This window comes from Podarcis pityusensis (assembly GCF_964106645.2).
Source record: "Podarcis pityusensis genome assembly, chromosome: 14".
NCBI classification, from domain to species: domain Eukaryota; kingdom Metazoa; phylum Chordata; class Lepidosauria; order Squamata; family Lacertidae; genus Podarcis; species Podarcis pityusensis.
In genome coordinates this window covers 999,893-1,018,516 of record NC_138039.1, presented here as the reverse complement: position 1 = coordinate 1,018,516, position 18,624 = coordinate 999,893, and the positions used below count along the sequence as shown (strand labels likewise).

Below are 18,624 nucleotides of genomic sequence, written 5' to 3'. Positions count from 1 at the left end.
CCTCCGCTCTGCCCTCCCCCCCTTGTCATGGGCCAGGGTGGCACAGAATCTCTGGGCTGTGGATGGCCCTGGCAGCGCTAGGCAGGGGCCGGGTGGGTGTGCAGGAGGATGTGGGTGCCTTTCAGCCTGTCCCCCTGGGAGCCAGCCAGGCATGCTGTCTCTGGAGAGGGAGGGTTGGAGGGGGGGCAAAGCTGGCAGGCCTCCTTCACCACCCCCTGCCAGTGCCCAAGGAGCCACCTGAGGACAGCTGCAGTGTGGACTTGCTGCTGGACCACCTGGCCTGCACTGGTGGAAAGAGAAGGTGACTGGCTGGCTTCTCTCCACACCAGAGTAGAAGGTTGGCTCTGGGGCGGGCATCCTGCCACTGCTGTGCTGTGCCCTCGTGGTGCTTTCAGCTGCCCCCCTCTTTTGGGGACCTGTTGGTGGAGAGAGTGTGTGCCCGCCTGCCAGCGTTCCCCTTGGTTGCCCTTGAGTTAATTTGGTCTCTCAGGCTGGACGCTATATGCCCAGCTGCCACAGGATGGCTAAGTATGGAAACAGGCGTGTAACTGGACCCCCCCAAGCCCCCTCCCTGCCATGGCCAGCTCAGCTGCTGCCTCCTCGCACTGTCACGGAGGAGCCAGGGCTGCGGATTTGCCTCCTTTTAAGGACATCCTTTGTCATTCTCAAGAACAAAAGGGACTAGTGGGGGGCTGGGGATCCCCCTCCCCTCCCACTTTCTGTGGGGCACGGGGTGCCCTTGCTATGGCTCTGCTGGACCTGGTAGAACACACACACACACAAACACGTTGAGCCCCCGAATTGCACCTGGTTTGGAATCTGCTCTGGAGCTTGATGGTGACCCTCTCTTTGCCCCCTGGCAAAGGTTCCTGCTATCTTGTGGGCTCTGGAAGTGGGCAAAGGACACACAGAGCTTCCTGGTGACCCTGGTGTCTGCATCTGAGCCAAGACCTGAGCTGATGCTCACCTGCAGCTGGAGCCCAGGTGGAGCAGAGAAGCAAGGCCAGGCACCCATGAGGACCAGCTCTTTCAGTCTCCCCCTGGGTTTTCTGTATCCCAGATGATTCTCCCCTCGGTATCTTGGGGTGTGCCATCAGGTCACACTGGCTGAGCCCATTTTGCCCTTGTCTGTATATTGAAAACAGCTTTCAGGGCTGAGTCCTGAGTGCCCCTGGCTTGGGGGCCTGTTGAGGGGCTGGGGGCTGGCCGGAAGGCTGGCAGGGCCTCTTCCCAGGCCAGTGAAATGCTCTTGAGAGGCCCTGTCTTGCTCTCAGGAATACCCTTGGGGGGCGGAGATGGCTTTCTGGGTTGGCATCCTGGCTTTAGAATGCGCTTCTGTATGGAACTGGCTTGCCCTGCACAGGAGTGCCATTTTTTTGGGTGTCCCACGAAGACCTCTCTGTTTGCTTGTGTTTTGGATAGTAGATGGGTGTTTTCAGAACCGTGCTTATCCTGTCTTTAGCTTTCAGGGTTGGTTTTTGTCTTGCTGTATTTCGTTATGCTTAATTGTTGGCTTGAAATTGTATTTATATGCTGTGTGAATTGATTTTATTCACACTTTGTTCAGAGCCCTAGAATCGTTTGATGAAAGGCATTTAAGGAATGTTTTCAAGGAATAAACCCCTGTGGTCCTCCCACTGCAGGGATGGGGGGGGCTGCCCTACCTGAGCTACCTGCATTACCTGGCCTGGCACGTCTGCAGACAGTGGGGAGGTGAGAGGGGATGAAATGGAGATGAAGGGCCAAAGCTGCCTTCTCTCCTGGTGCGACTGGGGGTGGGCTCCTGGGCTTCCCCCTCCAGCCAACAGCAGCCTCACTTTCCCCAGTGAGTACCCCAGTGGTCCTGCTCCGTGCCTGACCCCCCTGGCAAGCCAGCCAGCCTTGCCTTTAGCTTGAGTTTGATGGAGCGGAGTCCCAGGTGGGCACCGTTCTCTGTTCCCAGTTGTTGTGTTTTGAGTTTCCCTTTTGAGGAAGTGTTGTGCATCACTTGTGGAGTATTGGGAGGAGATGTGCCTGAGGTGTCGCTTGGCTCTGCCACTTCCCAGTTCCTCTGGTGCTGAGGAAGGAAAGGGGAGCGGAAACTTTGCTCTCTCCTTTGGTTCTGGCAAAATGCTCCCTGAGCTGCTGTGACTTTCAGGTTCTTGGAGGGTCTTTGTCAGCAGTTCCTTCCTCCTCCGCCTCACTGTATCCGCTCTCCCTGTTGACTCAATGTCCTTTCTGGTCTTGTTTGACTTCATTTTCTGCTGGGAGGTCACATTCCTGGTCAAATGCAGCCCACCTGTGGTGGCAGTTGCTGGGCTGAGACTCCCACCAGCCCTGGCCAGAGAAGATGATGGAAGCCCAGCAGTGTCTGGAGGGATTGCCCACTCATCCCTGCCTCTGAGCCTGTTCTTTCCCACCTTCTTGCAGAAGAAGATGGCTTCTTCCCTCGCCTGCCAACTTCTCTGCCCTTTTCAGCTGCTCAATTGGGTTTTACCTTCACCCAAGTGCATGGGCATAGCCAGGATTTTTGTTCGGGGGGGGGGGCAAAACCGAAGTGATTGGTCAGTTAGTTTAGTATTTCTATTGTTTCCTTGATCTAGGGGGGTAGCTGCCCCCCCCTCGGCTAGGCCCAAGCCCAGGTGTTGGCTGACTCATCGAGCTGAGATCTGAAGCCCTTCCCTTCATTTTCTTCCCACCTCTTGCTTAAAACAGAAACAGCTGGATTTACCTTTATGGAATAATCTCAGATCCTGTAGCAATGCACAAGTTAGTAAGAGTTGGGATGTTCGCTGCGTCACTAGGCTCAGCCACGGCCCACAACCTCTAAGACTTGAGCGCAGCCCAGGAAAGATGGTGCTCTCTTTCTGCCACAATGCCTCTGGGCTGCAAAGGCAGAGCCCTCCCCCATAAGAGTCATGGAGCTGCTTATATTTGGGAAGGTCTTGCTGTTGCACCCCTAATTCGAAATGCCTCTTGCAATGGAAGTGACCCTCCCTTCCCTTCTGCCTGCTCCTTGGAGAACTTTCGAGGCCTAATACCAACTTGCACTTCTGACCATTGATATCCTTGCATAGTAACTCGGAAGCCCAATGAGGTCTCAAAAGGAAAGGGGTGAGGGGGCTTGACTGGAAGGCAGTCGGAAATTGAAGCGGGAGGTGCATTTGTGATGCAGCCCAAGTCCAGGAACCTCCTGTGTTGCAGACAAGTTTGGAGCTGGCTGCCACCCTCACCCTCAAGCTGCAGAGAGGATGTCTGCAGAGACCAGTCAATGGAACCTGAGCAGCCCAGCAGGCACAAGGGAGCTATATTTATCCCGCCTGGGGTTACCCAGCCACAGCCAGTAATAAGCGCTGGGGCCTTGGCATGGCTGCGAAGAAATCCAGGGCCCCCAGGTTTCTTTTACTGAGGTTTAGAGGCCGCACTGCAGGTGCTCAGTCAAGCCTGCCGAGTCTGCGGGAGGGAGAGCCTGTAAGGGGGGTGGCAGCCAGGCAGGGCCCTAGAGAGAGACTGGGCAGTGGGGAGCCTGGACCCTTGTCCGCTCTCTGCTGCTGCTTGTGCAGGAGCTCTTTTCCACAGCATCTGTCGTTCCCTCCCTCCCTCCCCTCCCTTTGCTGGGATGGTCCAACAGTTTCCACTTAGGAGAAACAGGAGCTGTGTGACTTCATCATGAGCACCTCGGTGTGGATTGCAGCTCCTCTTGTATGAAACAAACGAAGCAAGTTTCTAACTTGGGTGCTTCTCCATGCCCTTCCTCTTCATATTCTGAACCACAGGGAATGAGTGAATGTAAATAGACTTGATCGTTGCAGGATTTGGGGTTGGTAAGAACTGCTTTTTGGGTGTGTGCATGGAACAAACAAAGCCCCCCCCCTTGTCATTGATGTACCCAAGCAAGGAAGGTGGGGTCTGTGTGCAAGAATTGGGGCACTTTCTGGTACTACCTTTGTCTAGCAACCAGAGTACTTTTGGAGGGTGAGGCCTGTAAGGCAAAAGTCAAGAGAGCTGGACCCTACTAGTGCTAACAGGATTCTGGGTAGCTGGCAATGAGAATGTGTGAACATCAGCCACTGATCAAAGCCAGCAGCTGTGATCCTAAAGTCCCAGGAGAACAGGACGCAGAATTTCCGCCAGGCACCTCCTGCTTCCCCATTCTGCATGCATCTCTATTGCATGGGGAAGCTACTGGCCAGTGGCATCCTGGCCAACCAGTGTGCTCCCAGTGTTCTTATCTACAAGGAAAACTAAACAGGATCCCCCAGAATTTCACTTCAAGCAATGGTTCTGCCACTGTCCATCAGCCAGCAGGCTGCATCTGGTGGAGCTGACTGGCTTTCCAGAGAGGAAAGTGCCATTCCCCAAACTGCAACTTGCACTGAAATACAGTATCCCCCTTTATTTCCTTCTAACTTATGAGTATTTTACACTGCTCCCAAGCAAGGGACGTTGCTGGATTTGGAGGTTCAGCCTGTGGCAGCCACCAAGAGTGCTTTTGGGAGGGTGAGGTCATCCTTCCAGACATTTGGCCCATTTTCCTCTATTCCGGAGTCAGGGAGACAAAGGCTCAGCCTCCTGGAGGAACTGAACTTTGCCCTTTCCTCACGCAAGGATCAGGTTTGCCTTGTTTCCATCCCCAGCAACAGCTACAGGGCAGAATCACACAACCCAAGGTCACCACCAGCTTCACTGGAACCTGAGAACACTTCTTTTTAATTTGTTCTTTAGAAAACAATAAAAGGTTTCAAATATTATAAGCCAAGGAGACGTATGTGCCAATGCAACAAGTGGTACTTTCAACCTTTCTCTTCTACAGCATGTAAGAGTCTGCTTTTTTTTAGGGACCATTGCCTCTTCTCCTCTGCCCCCCTTACAATAGCCGTAGACGTGCATATGATGGGGACATTCGTTCCTTTCCTGCAGCAATACTCCAGCTGAGATAGTCATGTGGCATTTCCTTCTTGCATTGGCTTACAAATCACCCAGCAGGCCCTTTCCCTGCATATTTTCATTTTAAGATTGCCCACAGTTAGCACAGAAAAGTGAGCATCATAGAAGTAATCACTAATAGTTTTTTTTTTGGGGGGGGGAGTTGCATGCTTTCACAAGGTCCCTAAATTTGCACACACCATCTGCATCGCAAACCTCTCTGTTTAGTGGAGGAGCTATGTGACTTCATTTACTTTTGGAATATGAGACCATTGTGGGAACTTCATGAAAGGTGTCCTTCATTGCACTAATAGGGCCGACTGTTCCCTATTCTACAGATATATCCCCAGTGTCCACTCCTCTTTCTCCCTCTGTATGTGTCTCTTTCTCCTCCTCTCTCTGCACCTTCTCTTAAATCTTTCGCCCAAAATCTCCAGTATTTAGCAGCCTACAGCAGCAAGGCCATCAAACAGCTATTAAAAAGGTGTGGTACCTCTTAAAAGAATTAAATCACAGAATTGTAGAGTTGGAAGGGACCCTGAGGATCATGTAGTCCAACCTCCTGCAATGCAGGAATATGCAGCTGTCCTATGTGGAGATCAAATATCTTGGATTTCAAAACAACCTCATATTTTGCCTGTGCCCAGGGGTAAGTCTTGGCGACCTGCCTGCCCCTTTGGAGGCCTAACTGCTCACCAAAGGATGTGCCAGCAGTGCAGCCGCAGCACAGAGAAGGGGTGTGTATTGCGTGTGTTCTCTCCTGGCAACTTTCTCCAGGCAAGGAAAACCCCTTTCTTGCTTGGGCAGCCAGCTGGGCATTTAACCAGGTGTGCAGTCCATCCACTCTTCAAAGCGGCAGCCATTCTGGAGGACTGAAGAAAACAGGAGCGATACCAGGTTTAGAGCTGGGCTATTTTCAGAGGCTAGGAGGAACCAGGGCGGGAGCCAGGAATCTTTTCTCTTTGCCAGGCAACAGTGCAGATCTATGCTGCTCAAAAGTTTGCACCTTTGATTCGGGACTTGCGGAATCCAGCATTACATTCCTTGGCCTCCCGCCACTCTGCATTTGGCCACTAGAGGGCGCGTCTTGGCTGCTGCAGTTTCACAGAGGTCTGCAGGACCGGGGTCTTCTTTTTAACTCGGGACATTGCTGAATGCCCGTGTGTTACGTGTGAATGCTGAAAGGGAAAGCAAAAGCACGTGCATCCCAGGCAGGTTTACACTCACTGGTTCACTCTTGTTCTGAACAAGACCAGCTATTCCCACTCCCTTCGCCTCACAGTAAAGGACCATGAGATACTGAGAGCCATCTTCAAATATCTTGTCCCATGAAAGACGGAGCAAGCTTGCTTCCTGCTGCTCCAGAGAGGAGGACCCAAATAGATGGATTCAACTTGCAAGGAAGGGCATTCTGAGTAAATATTAGGAAGAGCTTTATCAGTGGAAGAAGTGTTGGATAATGGAGTAGATTCCCTCAGAGGTTGGATGGCCATCTGATATGGATGCTTTAGCTGAGTTTCCTAAATTGAAGGGGGTTGGACTAGATGACCCTTGGGGTCCCTTCTGACTCTACAAGTCTATGGTTCTATTATCTTGGAGAGGGAAAAAGGGGGGCTTGCAATGGCTGGCTGGTGGGCACCGAGTGCAGAGCAGAGTCCTGTCTCTTCAGTTCTCTGCAAGTGCCTCTGCGGTTGCTCTGTCCTGGTGCCCAAACCAAAACAGAAGGGTAGGAGTCCTGACCCAGAGGCTGAGTAGCTGCAGGCCTTGCCATGTTGGGACCCCCAACCAGCCAGCAACTCCAGGGGAAGGACCCCTGGGGGTCCTGGTTGCTCCTGGGGTGGCGGCTAGTGTCCCTCTTCTTGCGTGGCAGCTGGCTTCTCATCAGGGTGGATGACACTGGCCAAAGTGGCCCAAAGCTCTGGGTTCCAGCACACATTTCAAGGCAGCCTAAAACTTGCCAGACTTGCATGGTGACTATTGCAGAGCAAAGCAGAGCTCTCTGCCAGCCAACCATGCTCCACGTGCCCAGCGGCCTCACCACGTCTCTGCAATGGGGCTTCCAGCATTCCCAGGGCTGCAGACAGCAAGCAGGGCCTCTTGCCAGAGGCAGGGTGGGAAGAGGGCCAGAGGTTTGGCTCAGAGCCTGTCAGGTGCTGGGGGTGCCCAGAAGGCAAGGGATTTCCACCTCCGCAGGCATGGAGGGAGTGCGGGTTCTCTGAGAAAATGGAGGACGAGGAGGAAGGGTAACAGCCAGGCCCAGCAGGCAGGAATCACACAGGGAAGAGCAGACACCACTTTGTGGGGCTGTCAAAACAGCAACAAGGACAGGTGGGAAACTCCCTTTTGCTTCCCCATCACAGGTGGGCCTTTGACCTTGTGAGGGTGATGGGCTGACTGCAGAGGGAGCACTGCGCTCAGATGAAGGACCCCCAAGGACCCTCCCAGGGGCCAGGTTGGCTGCTGGTCCTGACAGGAGGGGAGCAGTGGCCAGAGCAGAGTTATCCAGAAGCACCACATAGGGCAGCTGGTGGTTGGGGGAGCAGAGGACCTTCTGGAGGGGCAGTTGCAGGTGGGACAAGAGCTATGGCCATCCTGCTCTATTATGGGGCAAACGTCACACATTATTTCTAGCTTGCTGTGGAGGGCTGGCGTCCTCTTCTCTGCCCTCTTCGTTCATCGTAGCCCTGTCTTGTGTGGGCATTAGGTGGGCACCCCGCTTCCTCTCCCGTCACAACTCTGTTGGGGATAGTCGGTTACAACGCCTGGAAAAAGTTTGCTCTCTAGGCTGAGCCACTGTTTCATTAGTTTTTAGGTGTATGCTGATAAAGAGGGCCAGGATAATGGCATCGTGTCAGAGAGAGCCCGTGGAGGGCTGTGGCTTGCTCTTGGGGGGGTTCTGTTTGGGCAAACCCTGGAGTCATGTGCCTGCAGCCAAAATCTTTGCATGAGGTGTCTAGGTAGCTGCCTGCCGGCTGACAGGACGTCACTCTCTGGTTCACCTGGCTGCTGCTCTGCCTGCTGCTGTTTGGTGGGATTGGTACGTGTGTCTGAGGCTTGACCCTGGACATCCTTTGCTTCCTAGGCCACAGAGACATTTTGTTGCTCGCGACTTCGCCACCCAGAAGGCTCCGTCACCACTTCCTCCTGTAGGGTCCTGGGCTGGAATCTGCCCTGCCACAGCAGACTCGGCATTCTTGACATGCTCTTGACGTGCTCTCGGCGTCCTCGGCTCCCTTAGTGCGGCACGCATACAGTACTGTCTGGCATGTCCAAGAGGCATCCCAGGGTGTCAGCTTACAACAGGCTTGTGCGATGCGTTGGAGGGGCTCCTGCCCCCACCTGCCACTCACCCACCCAGCCTGCCACCGCCTCTGCCCCTCACCCACAGGGAAAGGAATGAGGCCTCTCTCCTACATCCAAAGTCCTGCTGGGCTCCTCTCCATGGACCTTTCTCTGTGTGTGCGTTTGTGTTGTGGGGGTGACGGAGAGGCAGGGGCAGGAGCCATGAAGGGAGTTTCTGTGGTTTGTAGCAGCAGCGGCAGCACCCCCCACCCAGTTGCCGGTGGTATTTTTAGCTGATGAGGGAGGCTGCTTGGGTGTTAAGCCCATAACCTTCAGCCCGTTTTGCTGCAGAGCAAACACCCCTTAACTATCTGCAGGTCAGCAGAATTCAGCGCTCGATATAGTTGGAGGCCTCCAGTTTGGGGCCAGCGAGGGCAAGGAGGGCTCTTTATATAAGGCCATGAAGGTCACAGGAAGTGAGGGGCCAGGAGCTCCCACCTGAGTCCAGCCCCCCAAGGGAGCTCCTCAGGTCTTTTACCATTGAGGTCTCCACAGGGAACCAACCACTGAGGTTCTGCCCTTTGTTTAGTTCCAAAGCACCCCAGCCCACCTGCCTCTGGGCAAATGCCCCAAGTCTTTCCATGTACAGGTCTGAGCCCCATGGCTCCCCCTGCAATCATCCCCACAACCTCTTCCTGGGCAAAGCTTTGGTGGGCGGGGAGGGTGAGGAGGAGGAGGAGGAGGAACCCCAGGCCAAGCGACACTTCCTGGGAAGAACCATGGACCTATGATGGTCAGAGGGCATCCCTTTCGCATTTGGGCGCACACTGAAGCAGCCAAGGTCTCTCGAATAAGCAAAAGCAAAGCACAGCCAAGATGTTTACACCGTGGTGTTGTGCCTTTTATATTCTAATATAAGAGAGCCAGGCCTCTCCAAGGCAGGCAGGGAGGCAGCCTTCTCCCTTGGAGGTTTTTGAGCAGAGGTTGGATGGCCACCTGCCATGGATGCTTTAGTGGAGATTCCTGCATTGCAGGGGGGTGGACTTGGGGTTCCTTCCAACTTTTCCATTTGATGATTTGATGATTCCAAAGCCTTTCAAAGAGGCTGGCCAATGCTTGGGGCCTGGGGCCTTCCCCCAGGGGACAGGGGTGGGTGGCCTTCAGCTACATACCCTGCACAAAGGGAAAGCTTTGCATGGGCAAATGAGACCTGCCCCCTGCCATCAGGTGTGGAGGGAGAATTATCTCTCTAACTTGCTGCTGTTTTCAATGGAGGTCTGCTGAATTTCAAGCGTCGATTTCAGGTCAATAAGAAATGGTGGTGGGTGGGAGGCTCATGGAGAGCACAAGTGACCCCTTCTCTCTCCCCCACACAACTCCTGGGATACTGGCCAGATTCACTCACCACTTTCCCTGTCGCAGGGACCCTGACTTGGAGAAGAGGGAAGTAGACCCAGTCAAAGCAGCTGGACAGTTGAGGCCTGTTATGGATGGCATAAGGGCTGTGTTCCGAATTCGGCTCATGTTTTCCTGCAATGGCAACCGAGACACAAGGAAATGATTGGCTAACCTGAACTACTGGTTCACACTGCTTACTAGGGAGGCCGCCCCAGTGTCTGGGGGCAACTGCCATTAGGAGCATAGGAAACTGCCCTGTACTGACCCACTTTGGTCCACACTGATTCCCTGGCTGTGGCTCACCAGGATGTCCACCAGCCCAGCTAGAGATGCTGGGGATAGAAACCGGAGCAGGTGACTCCCTTGTTGCACTAGCTCCACTGGCTCCCGGTCTCTTTCCTGGCACAAGCTAACAAGGGTGGTTATGTGGCTTAAGTCCAGGTTACCGCAAGTATTAGATATCACCCCAGAATTGGCCCTACTAAACATCTTCCAAGACAACAATGCCCATTTACACCACAAAGAACTCATAACCCACCTACTTTCAGCAGCCAGAAACACCATAACCAGACACTGGAGAGACCTGTCAGGAGTAAGCATGGACCAATGGTACCAAATAGTATGGGAAACAGCCCTACTAGAAAAATTAACTAATAAACTGAAACTGACACGGGGACAAACAGAAGAAGACGCCTTCACCCCGGTATGGCTCCCCTTTATCACATACACAGCCCAACAAGACAATGACAATAATCCACCAACAGCATACAAATCAATATGGCTAACCTGATCCAAAACACCCACCCACCTCACTCACACACGAAAACAAAGATCACCACAGCCAATCACACCCTAGGCCAACCCCACCAAAGGAACACAAGTAACGCTGACACCAAACTCTACATACATTAAGCATAATAGAAACATCGCCACCCGACCCCACCCCCATCCATCTTCCCTCCCTCCACCCCCCTTTCTTTTTCCTTCCTTTCTTTCTTTTTTCTTTTCTTCTCCCCCTAATGCCTCAACAAATGAAATGGATTTGTAAAAATGTTACATGGGAAAAAAATACGAGGCATTACACTTACTTCTGTAAAACAAGAAAATCCTTAATAAAATATTTTTTTTTTTTTTTTAAATGACCCTGCACAGGCTCTGAGATCTTCAGGAGGGTACTCTTCTCTTGCTCCTGCTAACCTCCCAGGCAGACTTGGTGGAGAAGCGGGAGAGGGCCTTCTCAGTGGTAGCTGCTCCCAGTTAACTTTTGAACTCCCTCCCTGGAGAAGCCAGACTGGCTCCCTCATTGATGTCCTTCTGTTGGCAGGTGAAGCAACAGGTTTTTGGGAGCTGACTAAGGTTTTTAAAGGAAAGGGCTTTTAATAGTGCTGTGCTGTTTTTACTATCTGCATTTTAATAGATTTCATTTCTATATTATTTTAATTCTATTTGAGTTTAATTACTTTTAACAATTATCTTTACATGTTTTTAGCTTTTTGTATTTTGTTGGTGCTGTTTTAATTGGTGTAAGCTGTCTTGAGTCCCGGATTTGGGGAAAAGGAATAATAATAATAATAACACAACAACAGGGCTCTTCTGTATTTGGGGTGTGCTCTGTGGAGTGGGAGTGAGAAGGAAGATGCAATACCAGTAAAGAAGAACTTTCATTGCCAGCATTTGCATCCAGACATGTGAAACATCTCACAAGGCTCGGGAGATTTTGTGAGTCAGTTCCCGTTTTCAGCTCTGCCTGCGCTGTTTGGAGAGAGCCCTGCCTCTCTCTGATGTACCCCTGCCAGCATGTTCAAACAATAGAGACTGATCTGGGTTCACACAGAGAGAGGCAGGTGGGTTTGGACTCCTTAACTGTAAACTAGCTACTTTGGAAGGATCCGTGCCATCACATCAATGCAAACGTGAGGCTGGCAAAGGAGGCAACTGACCCCCATGGCCTCTGTCTCCTTTTCTGTCCAGCTTTCCTTAGCCCCCAACAGAAGGAAAAGGAGAGCAGGAAACCTCTGGAGCACAGAAGATGAACTTTGAGAGGAAACACAAAGTGTTTGGTGATTCCTAGCCTTACATGGTACTTTGGGATATGCTAAAACCTTCAAAAAGTATTTAAAGGCAGCTGCTTTCTCCCTCCCAAGCTGTTCCTCTCCTTCCTTGGCTTTTCTCCTTCTGTACTTGTAGCCTAGGAAGGCAGGAAGCCCAGCAGAGAGAGAGGGCCAGCCGGCCGGGGCTTAGGCTTGCTCAGGGTTTGCCTGTGTGTAATCCAAGCTATATTCCCTCCAACCAGCATCAGTTTGCACCCAGTTTATTGATAGGAGCAAGAAAAGCAAGCTGGATTCCAAGCCTGGTAGTTGGGACAGGGTTAAGAATGTATTTATAAAAGCCTCCTCAAAATGCGCATCAGTTTCAACATCCCTTTAATAGGAAAGGGAACAGCCTGGCTCTGCCTGCGCCTTTATGCAGAGCCACGTGTGCAAATCGTGTGCCCCGAGTGAACCACGCAGGCCGTTTTGAGGAGGGAGGCAGGCTGAGCACAGATCAAACTGACTGACCATGTTCTGACTATTTAGAACTGCAAGTCTCTGCCCCGGATGGCACAGAAGACTCTGCCACCTTTGCCGAAGGAGGCTTGTTGCCCGGAGACCCAAACCTGGCAGAGAAGGAGAAGCTGCTCTATGGAGACTCTGCTGCTGCTGCCACCGCTGCCATCCCACCTGGGACAGGAATTCCCTTCCGGCCCTTAGACAGCCAGGAGGAAGCCAGCACAGGTGTGGAAGGAAGCCCTCGTGCTGATGGCTCCACTGAGGCAGCTGCTGAACTGGACACCAGCTCCTTGGAAGCTGAGGGTCTGAAAGAAAAGGAAGCCCCTGTTGCTGAACCACAGAATGCCCCCGACAAAGGGCATGACACGGATGGGCAAAGGGAAGCACCTGAGCAATATCTCACAGTCAACAAGGAGGATGTTTTGGCTGGAGAGGAGGCTGAAGAGAGTGAGCAGACCCAGTCAGAGGGAGTTGCCAAAGATGCTGCCCCAGGGGGAAGTGGGGCCCCCTCCCAGAGCCTCCTTCAGCCCCCTGTCAAGACCAGAGAGGAGCCGTCCTCCACTCAGGAGGACAACATCACTGCTGACTTGGGCAGTGAAGATGGAGCTACCTCTGTGGAAAGACACTTTAGTGGTGGCTCCCCTGCAGTGAGCACCTTGGGGGCACCAGGCAGGGCGCCACAGGAGCCCCACATGTTAGAGGGGCAAGAAGAGTCTGAGGAAGCAGAGGACACCAGCCCCCGTGAGGAAGAAGCAGAGGAGGAGACAGCGGATGGTCCTGGGCAGCTTGATGCAGAGGAGGAGGAGGGAGAAGAAGGGGCTACAGTGGCCAGGGAGGGGGATACCAGCCTACAAGAAGGAGAAGGTTCTGATGAAGATGAGTCTGAGGAAGAAGACAATTCTGAGGAAGATGAGTCTGAGGAAGAAGACAATTCTGAGGAAGATGAGGCTGAGGAAGAAGACAATTCTCAGGAAGATGTGGCTGAGGAAGAAGACCCTCAGTCACAGGAAGATGACAGCACAGTGGAAGCCGCAGAAGAGGGTGCTACTGCCTTGGCAGGAGAAGAAGCCATGGCCCATGGAATAGGAGGAGAAGAAGAGGGTCCTGCCCCATCAGAGAGAGAGGGGAGAGCAGAGGAGGGGGAAGAGGGGACTTCCCCAGGGAAAGGCATGGGTGACGTGGAGCCAGGAGATCCCAGCCTGACATCTGACCCTGAGGTTGACACCCACCTCCAGCATCAAGAGGGAGGCCCCAGTGAAGCAGAAGCAATGCCCACTCCACCCAGCAATGAAGACACCCTCGGTGGTCACGAGGAGGCATCCTCTGAGCAAGCCCACCCAGCCCCGCCTGCCGCTAGCCCAGCACCTCACAGCAACCCTCCAGCTACTTCCACCGCTGGTCAGTTCACCTGGAGAAGCTCCAGCCCCCTTCGTGCCATATTGTAGGGCTAAATAAAACAGCTCCCATACACAATATTCCCAACAGACCTACCCTGGCTGTCAAGCCACCCCCTTTGCCCCCTACCCCAATGCCTTTGCTCACCAGCGCAGGACAGTGAAGGGGTGGGAGTGAGGAGAGAAGCAGCTGCCCAAGAAGCTTCGGAGAAGAGTTTGGGTCGAAAGGCATTTTGCATTTTTAAGTGCAGATCTAAAGAAAGCAAGGGTGGTGGGCCTCTGTCCCTCTAGGTGTTCTCACTGTTTTCTATGTGCTTCTACATTTTCTCCCCTTCTGTTGGATGCAAAATCTACAGTGCCTTTTTTGCTAGTTTAAAGCCTCAGCTGTATGGGGTAGGTTACCAAGTGGTCCTGTATGGGTTGTGGTCTAGAGGCAACCAGATCAGCATTTCTGCAGAAAATACCGTATTTTTCCGTGTATAAAACTATATTTCCCTCCAAAATTTTAAAGTTAAAAATTGGGGGTCGTCTTATACATGGAATTTTTATAATATTAATTTCTTAATTTTGGAAAAATACAGTAATACAAAACCTGAACCAACAAAACTAGTTCAAGTTTGCTATAATGATGCAAAAATCCAAGATCTCTATTATGTCAAATGGTCTGTGGGGTTTTTTAATTCAGCAAAGCAGCAACATGAATAATAATTTTTACATAACAATAATAATAAAATGAAACATGCAAACAAGATGCTGTCGCTTGGAGGGAGGGGGTTCCTGAACTCAAAGGGATTTTCTCCAGCGTATTGACAAATAAGCCAAATAAATTCACCACATTGATTTTAAATCCACACTATGTTTTCCCCCCAACTGCACAAAGAAAGCCCCCTTTCCCGCCCCCCGCAGCTTCGACCAGTAAGGTTCTGAAAAACCCTCTAGAGGCAATTAATTGCTGGCATGACTGTCAGGAGGGGGTGTTCCTTGGAATAAATCCCATGCCAGGAATGTTCATCTGATCACCTGCCATTGAGGGAGGGGGCAGGAAGCGAGAAGGAGCTTCCCTTTGTTAATGCTGCTCTTGAACACACAGCTGATGCCAAAGTGTAACCAGAGCTGTATCCAGCGGCTATTTGGGGACCAGAAAAGTCTTCTCTGCAGCTATTGGCTGCCTTGTGGGGTAGGCTGGGCTCAGCTCCCAGCTGGCACCACAGACCTGCACCGCAGGGCCTATTCAGTCAGGCCCAGCAATGAGGCAGGGCTCCAGTGACTCCCAGTCACATGGGAAGGAACTGGTTCAGGAGCAGTGGAGGAACTGGGGCAGGCATTTTGGACCACAGAGGCATGATGGGAGGATGAGACAAAAGGGAATCTAGTCTGCGGTCACACAACAGGGTGGCAAACATCGTGGGCTGTTTATTAACATGTGACAGGCTGCATTATTATACTTCATGAAAGTTATATTCCACCCAGCATCTGAAAATTATGGATGCTGCCAGTTGTCTGACCATGTGGCCAAACACACTTTGTCAGGGTGGCAACAGGAAGGACCCCTTCAAGAAGCCTCTCACTGTCTGGGGGAGCAGCTGGACCTCCTGCCCCTCTTGAGGTGGAGTGTGAATTGCATCAGAGAAAGTGAATGGGCTTCCTGCCATGTAGCTGTATTTTTCTTCATATGTATATAGCTTTTTCATAATACATTACAATAAAAAACAAGCCAATCTAAATTAAAACACAAGCATTTAAAAAAAAAAAGTACAAAGTCGTTCCCCAAAAGTAGAGCTTAACCCAGTGCTATTTTTCTAGAAAAAGAGGTGCCAAAACTCACCATGAACTCCTCCTTTGTTCTCTTATAATGTTAATGGTGCCCACCTGAGAGGTGCTAGAATTGAGTTCCAGTGAGTTCCAGCCGGGAAAAAGCCCTGGCTTAACTCTTATCTTTCACAGAAAGGGGTGGACCCTCCCAGTTCTTACCTGGGAGCATCCCTTTCTTCTGCAGTCTCCCACCCTGGGAGATCTTCCCTTCTCTGATTACTATCACCTTCATGTATGTATAATCCCAATAGTGGCCCAGAGTAGAGGACACACACACACACACACACACACACAGAGAGAGAGAGAGAGAGAGAGAGAGAGAGAAGGGAAATAAAATAATAATAGAAAATAATAATAGACTAGAATCATAATAATAAAAAGAAGAAAAAAGTACTAAAAAGGATATCCAGCTGTTCTTCCTTCTGCAGCTAAGCAATGTTTTCCCAGACTTCAGACCCAAATGTCTCAAATTCATTCATTTTCCTTTCCACACAAAAAGTCTAAAAGTAGATCTCTAATTAATTGTCTTTGTTTACACAAGAGTCTCTCCACTGTGGTCATATGTTAAAATAATATTTTTTGGTTATTTACTTATTGTATATTCATTAATTTACACCCAGTTCCGTATCTTCTAATTCTATTTGCTGTTATTTTCCATCCCAAAACAAAAACCAAAACCTTCCATTTCCACTTCTTTCATTCTTTTTCCAAGAGAAGAGCCAGAGGCTTGGCAGCTTTTTACTCTGAATTCACTCCAAATTGTGCACAGAATCATTTCTCTCTCAATTCTGTCTCTGCCAGCTCAGGATGTTTTTTGATCTCTTCATCCATGGCTTCATTCCACTCCTCCAACATCATAACTTTGCCATTTGGCTGTTTCATTCCTCTAGACACCTGTGTGAAGGATTTATCCATTTCATAATCTGCTGCCTCCAACTTTACCATTTCCCTCTCCTGTTCTGGCAATCCTTTATCGAAATCATTGTCCAAAGCTTCTGTGTCTTCTTTAATTCCATTTTCCATGTCATCCTTCTCTGGTCCATTTTCATTCACCGTTTCAACAATCTCAGCTCTGATCTCTTTTAATTGCTCATCCAGTAATTGTTGTAAGATGCCAACAGTCAACAGAGTTGATGCATTGCCATCCTGAATATTCTTGGTCTTCTTAATAGCTCAATCTTCACCTTAAGATCTTCACTGTCTCTACCTTAAGGGCTTCAGTCTCCCATCTTCACAGCATTCCTTATTGAGCCACATTCTTTTCCCACAGTGGCATAGAAAATTTATTTTTAATTTGAAGTCAGCACTTTCATTGAGAAAATAAGGGACATGCTTAGAAGTGCAGCTCAGATGCTAAGTGTTAGGTGGGAGGCCTGCTATGCCGTCTTCTGAAATTCCCTGTTAGGGTCTCAAGTGATGAAGTTATTTTGCATTTTATAATATAAAACCTCAATCGACAGGAGTGTCGTCTCTGTTCCAGTGTATCAACAAGTTCATTTGGAAAGGCCCCGAAAGTGTTGCATGGCATACTGTCAGAGGTTATTCCTGTCATGAGAGACCCCCTCGCCTTGCCCATCATTGTGAAGTCAGGATGCAGCAGCATCTAAATTTAGAAGATTGCCCTCCGGCAGCTGCCAGCCCCTTAGCTCCACTTGGGAGGCAGGGTTGGGGGTGGGGAAGGAATGCCTGCGCAAGGGAAACCTCACTGCGTGCCAAAGGCCTGGATGAGCACCATGGAAAGCCTCTTCCTTTCCCCTTTGGGAGCTGGGACTGAGCCCTCCTCCTCCTGGATACCTTCCCTGCAGGCCGTGATTCTGTCTCTGCTCTTTCTGCAGAAGAGGCGGAGGATGCCGGGGAGTCTGCCAGGAGGGACCGCACCCACATTGAAAGCACCTTGAAGCTGAAGGAAGAGAAGCCTGCAGATGACTATTCAGGTAGCAGTGGAAGGGGACAGGTTGTGGTGGGGAGGGGGAGGATGCAAAGATGTGCTGGGAGAGATGGGCGCACACCCTGTGTGTGGCCCATCTGCAAAGTAGCCCCATACTGCCTGACAGGGCCCCAAACTCTTTCTCCAGAGAGGGCCCTGAGGCCCAGTCCATTCTGTTTTCCTGCAGCACCCTCTCACATTGCATAGGACCACATATCTGTGCCTCCAGGATCTCATCACTGACCATCAGACGTCTGCTTCCCCTGAGCCTTATTCCTGGGCTTGCTCCCTACTCAGAAGCTCTTTTAGCATTACCAGCTCTCAAACATTCCCTCTTCCAGCTTCTTGAAGGGGCCTGAGACCTCTTCTAGTGTCCTCTGGAAGAAGGACTAGCAGGCCATAGCAAGGAATGATGATACAGACGCACTTAGGAGGCTGCCTTCTACTGAGTCAGGCACTGTGGTCCATCAGGCTCCATAATGTCATCTCTGACAGGCAGCAGCTCTCAAGTTTTTCCAATGAGGGGACAGAAGGATCACTTTAGGTTCTCTTGATTTTTCATTTTTCCAGTCATTATTTTGGTTCTCTGCACTTTGCAGGAATTTTTGAATTAAATGTTTTAATTAGAATTTGTCAGATTTTTAGTACGAATTTATCCCAATGAACCCATTTTTGTATGCAGTTTTGACTACCATGCACCTTTTTGCAAGCCGCCTCTCCTAATATATGCTTTTGTGTGTGTCCTTTTTCACTAATATCTTCATCTTCATACACACTTTCCCCATATATAATGCATTTTTGTAAACATTGCTTGATTGGAGAACCTCATCAAAAAATTCAGGTAAGTGCAAATTTTGAAGGACAGCTGTGTTTCGGTTTGCACATGGTTTCGGAAAGTGCTTATCTAATAGACCTGCTTTTAAATGCAAACTGAAACAAATTTATCTTCCATTCCTAACCTGGATATAGCAGGGACTGAACCTTCACAGTCTTCCACAACAACCCTTCTCCAAGTGCACAAACACAGAAACACACACACACACACACACACGGAATAAACTGATTGATTTGCCTCCTTCTGGCAGGTGCAGGTGCAGGAGAGTGGGAGCTGGTGGCCCTCCATTCATGGTTTCTCTGGCTCTCCTGCCCTTGCTCCTCCTCACCACTGGGTGTCCTCCTCTGAAAGGGAAACCCCATTTTCAGAGCCCCCCTGGCTGGATCAGCAGTGCCATCCCCATCAGAGGAGCAGGGGAAGGAGCCCTGGGCTGGAGGCTCCCCTTTAAACCCCACCGCATGATGTGGGTCAGCTTTTCTTTCTGAGGCTGGAGCATCTTGCAAGCATGGATTGCAGAGATCA

At 50.8% G+C, this 18,624-nt stretch overlaps 1 protein-coding gene and 1 long non-coding RNA gene across 6 annotated transcripts in view; one reads left to right on the top strand and one right to left on the bottom strand.

The window, feature by feature from the left end:
- The window catches only part of LOC308463202, a 45,740-nt gene that overhangs the window by 11,150 nt on the left and 15,966 nt on the right, over window positions 1-18,624 (bottom strand). Inside the window, exons 3-4 of one of the 3 annotated variants that reach the window (XR_013979507.1) lie at window positions 9,593-9,717; window positions 63-4,974 (exon numbers count right to left, since the gene is read on the bottom strand). This is a non-coding gene — a long non-coding RNA (uncharacterized lncRNA). Of the gene's footprint in view, window positions 1-62; window positions 9,718-18,624 lie in introns of those variants that run through there. The other 2 variants (XR_013979505.1, XR_013979506.1) reach the window with 2 other exon arrangements.
- The window catches only part of SRL (sarcalumenin), a 30,312-nt gene that overhangs the window by 263 nt on the left and 11,425 nt on the right, over window positions 1-18,624 (top strand). For 2 of the 3 annotated variants that reach the window (XM_080981350.1, XM_080981351.1), the window contains exons 2-3: window positions 12,162-13,532; window positions 17,176-17,274. In XM_080981350.1, coding sequence (XP_080837476.1) covers window positions 12,162-13,532; window positions 17,176-17,274 — 1,470 coding nt within the window. The remainder of the gene's footprint in view (window positions 1-12,161; window positions 13,533-17,175; window positions 17,275-18,624) is intronic. The other variant, XM_080981352.1, reaches the window with a different exon arrangement.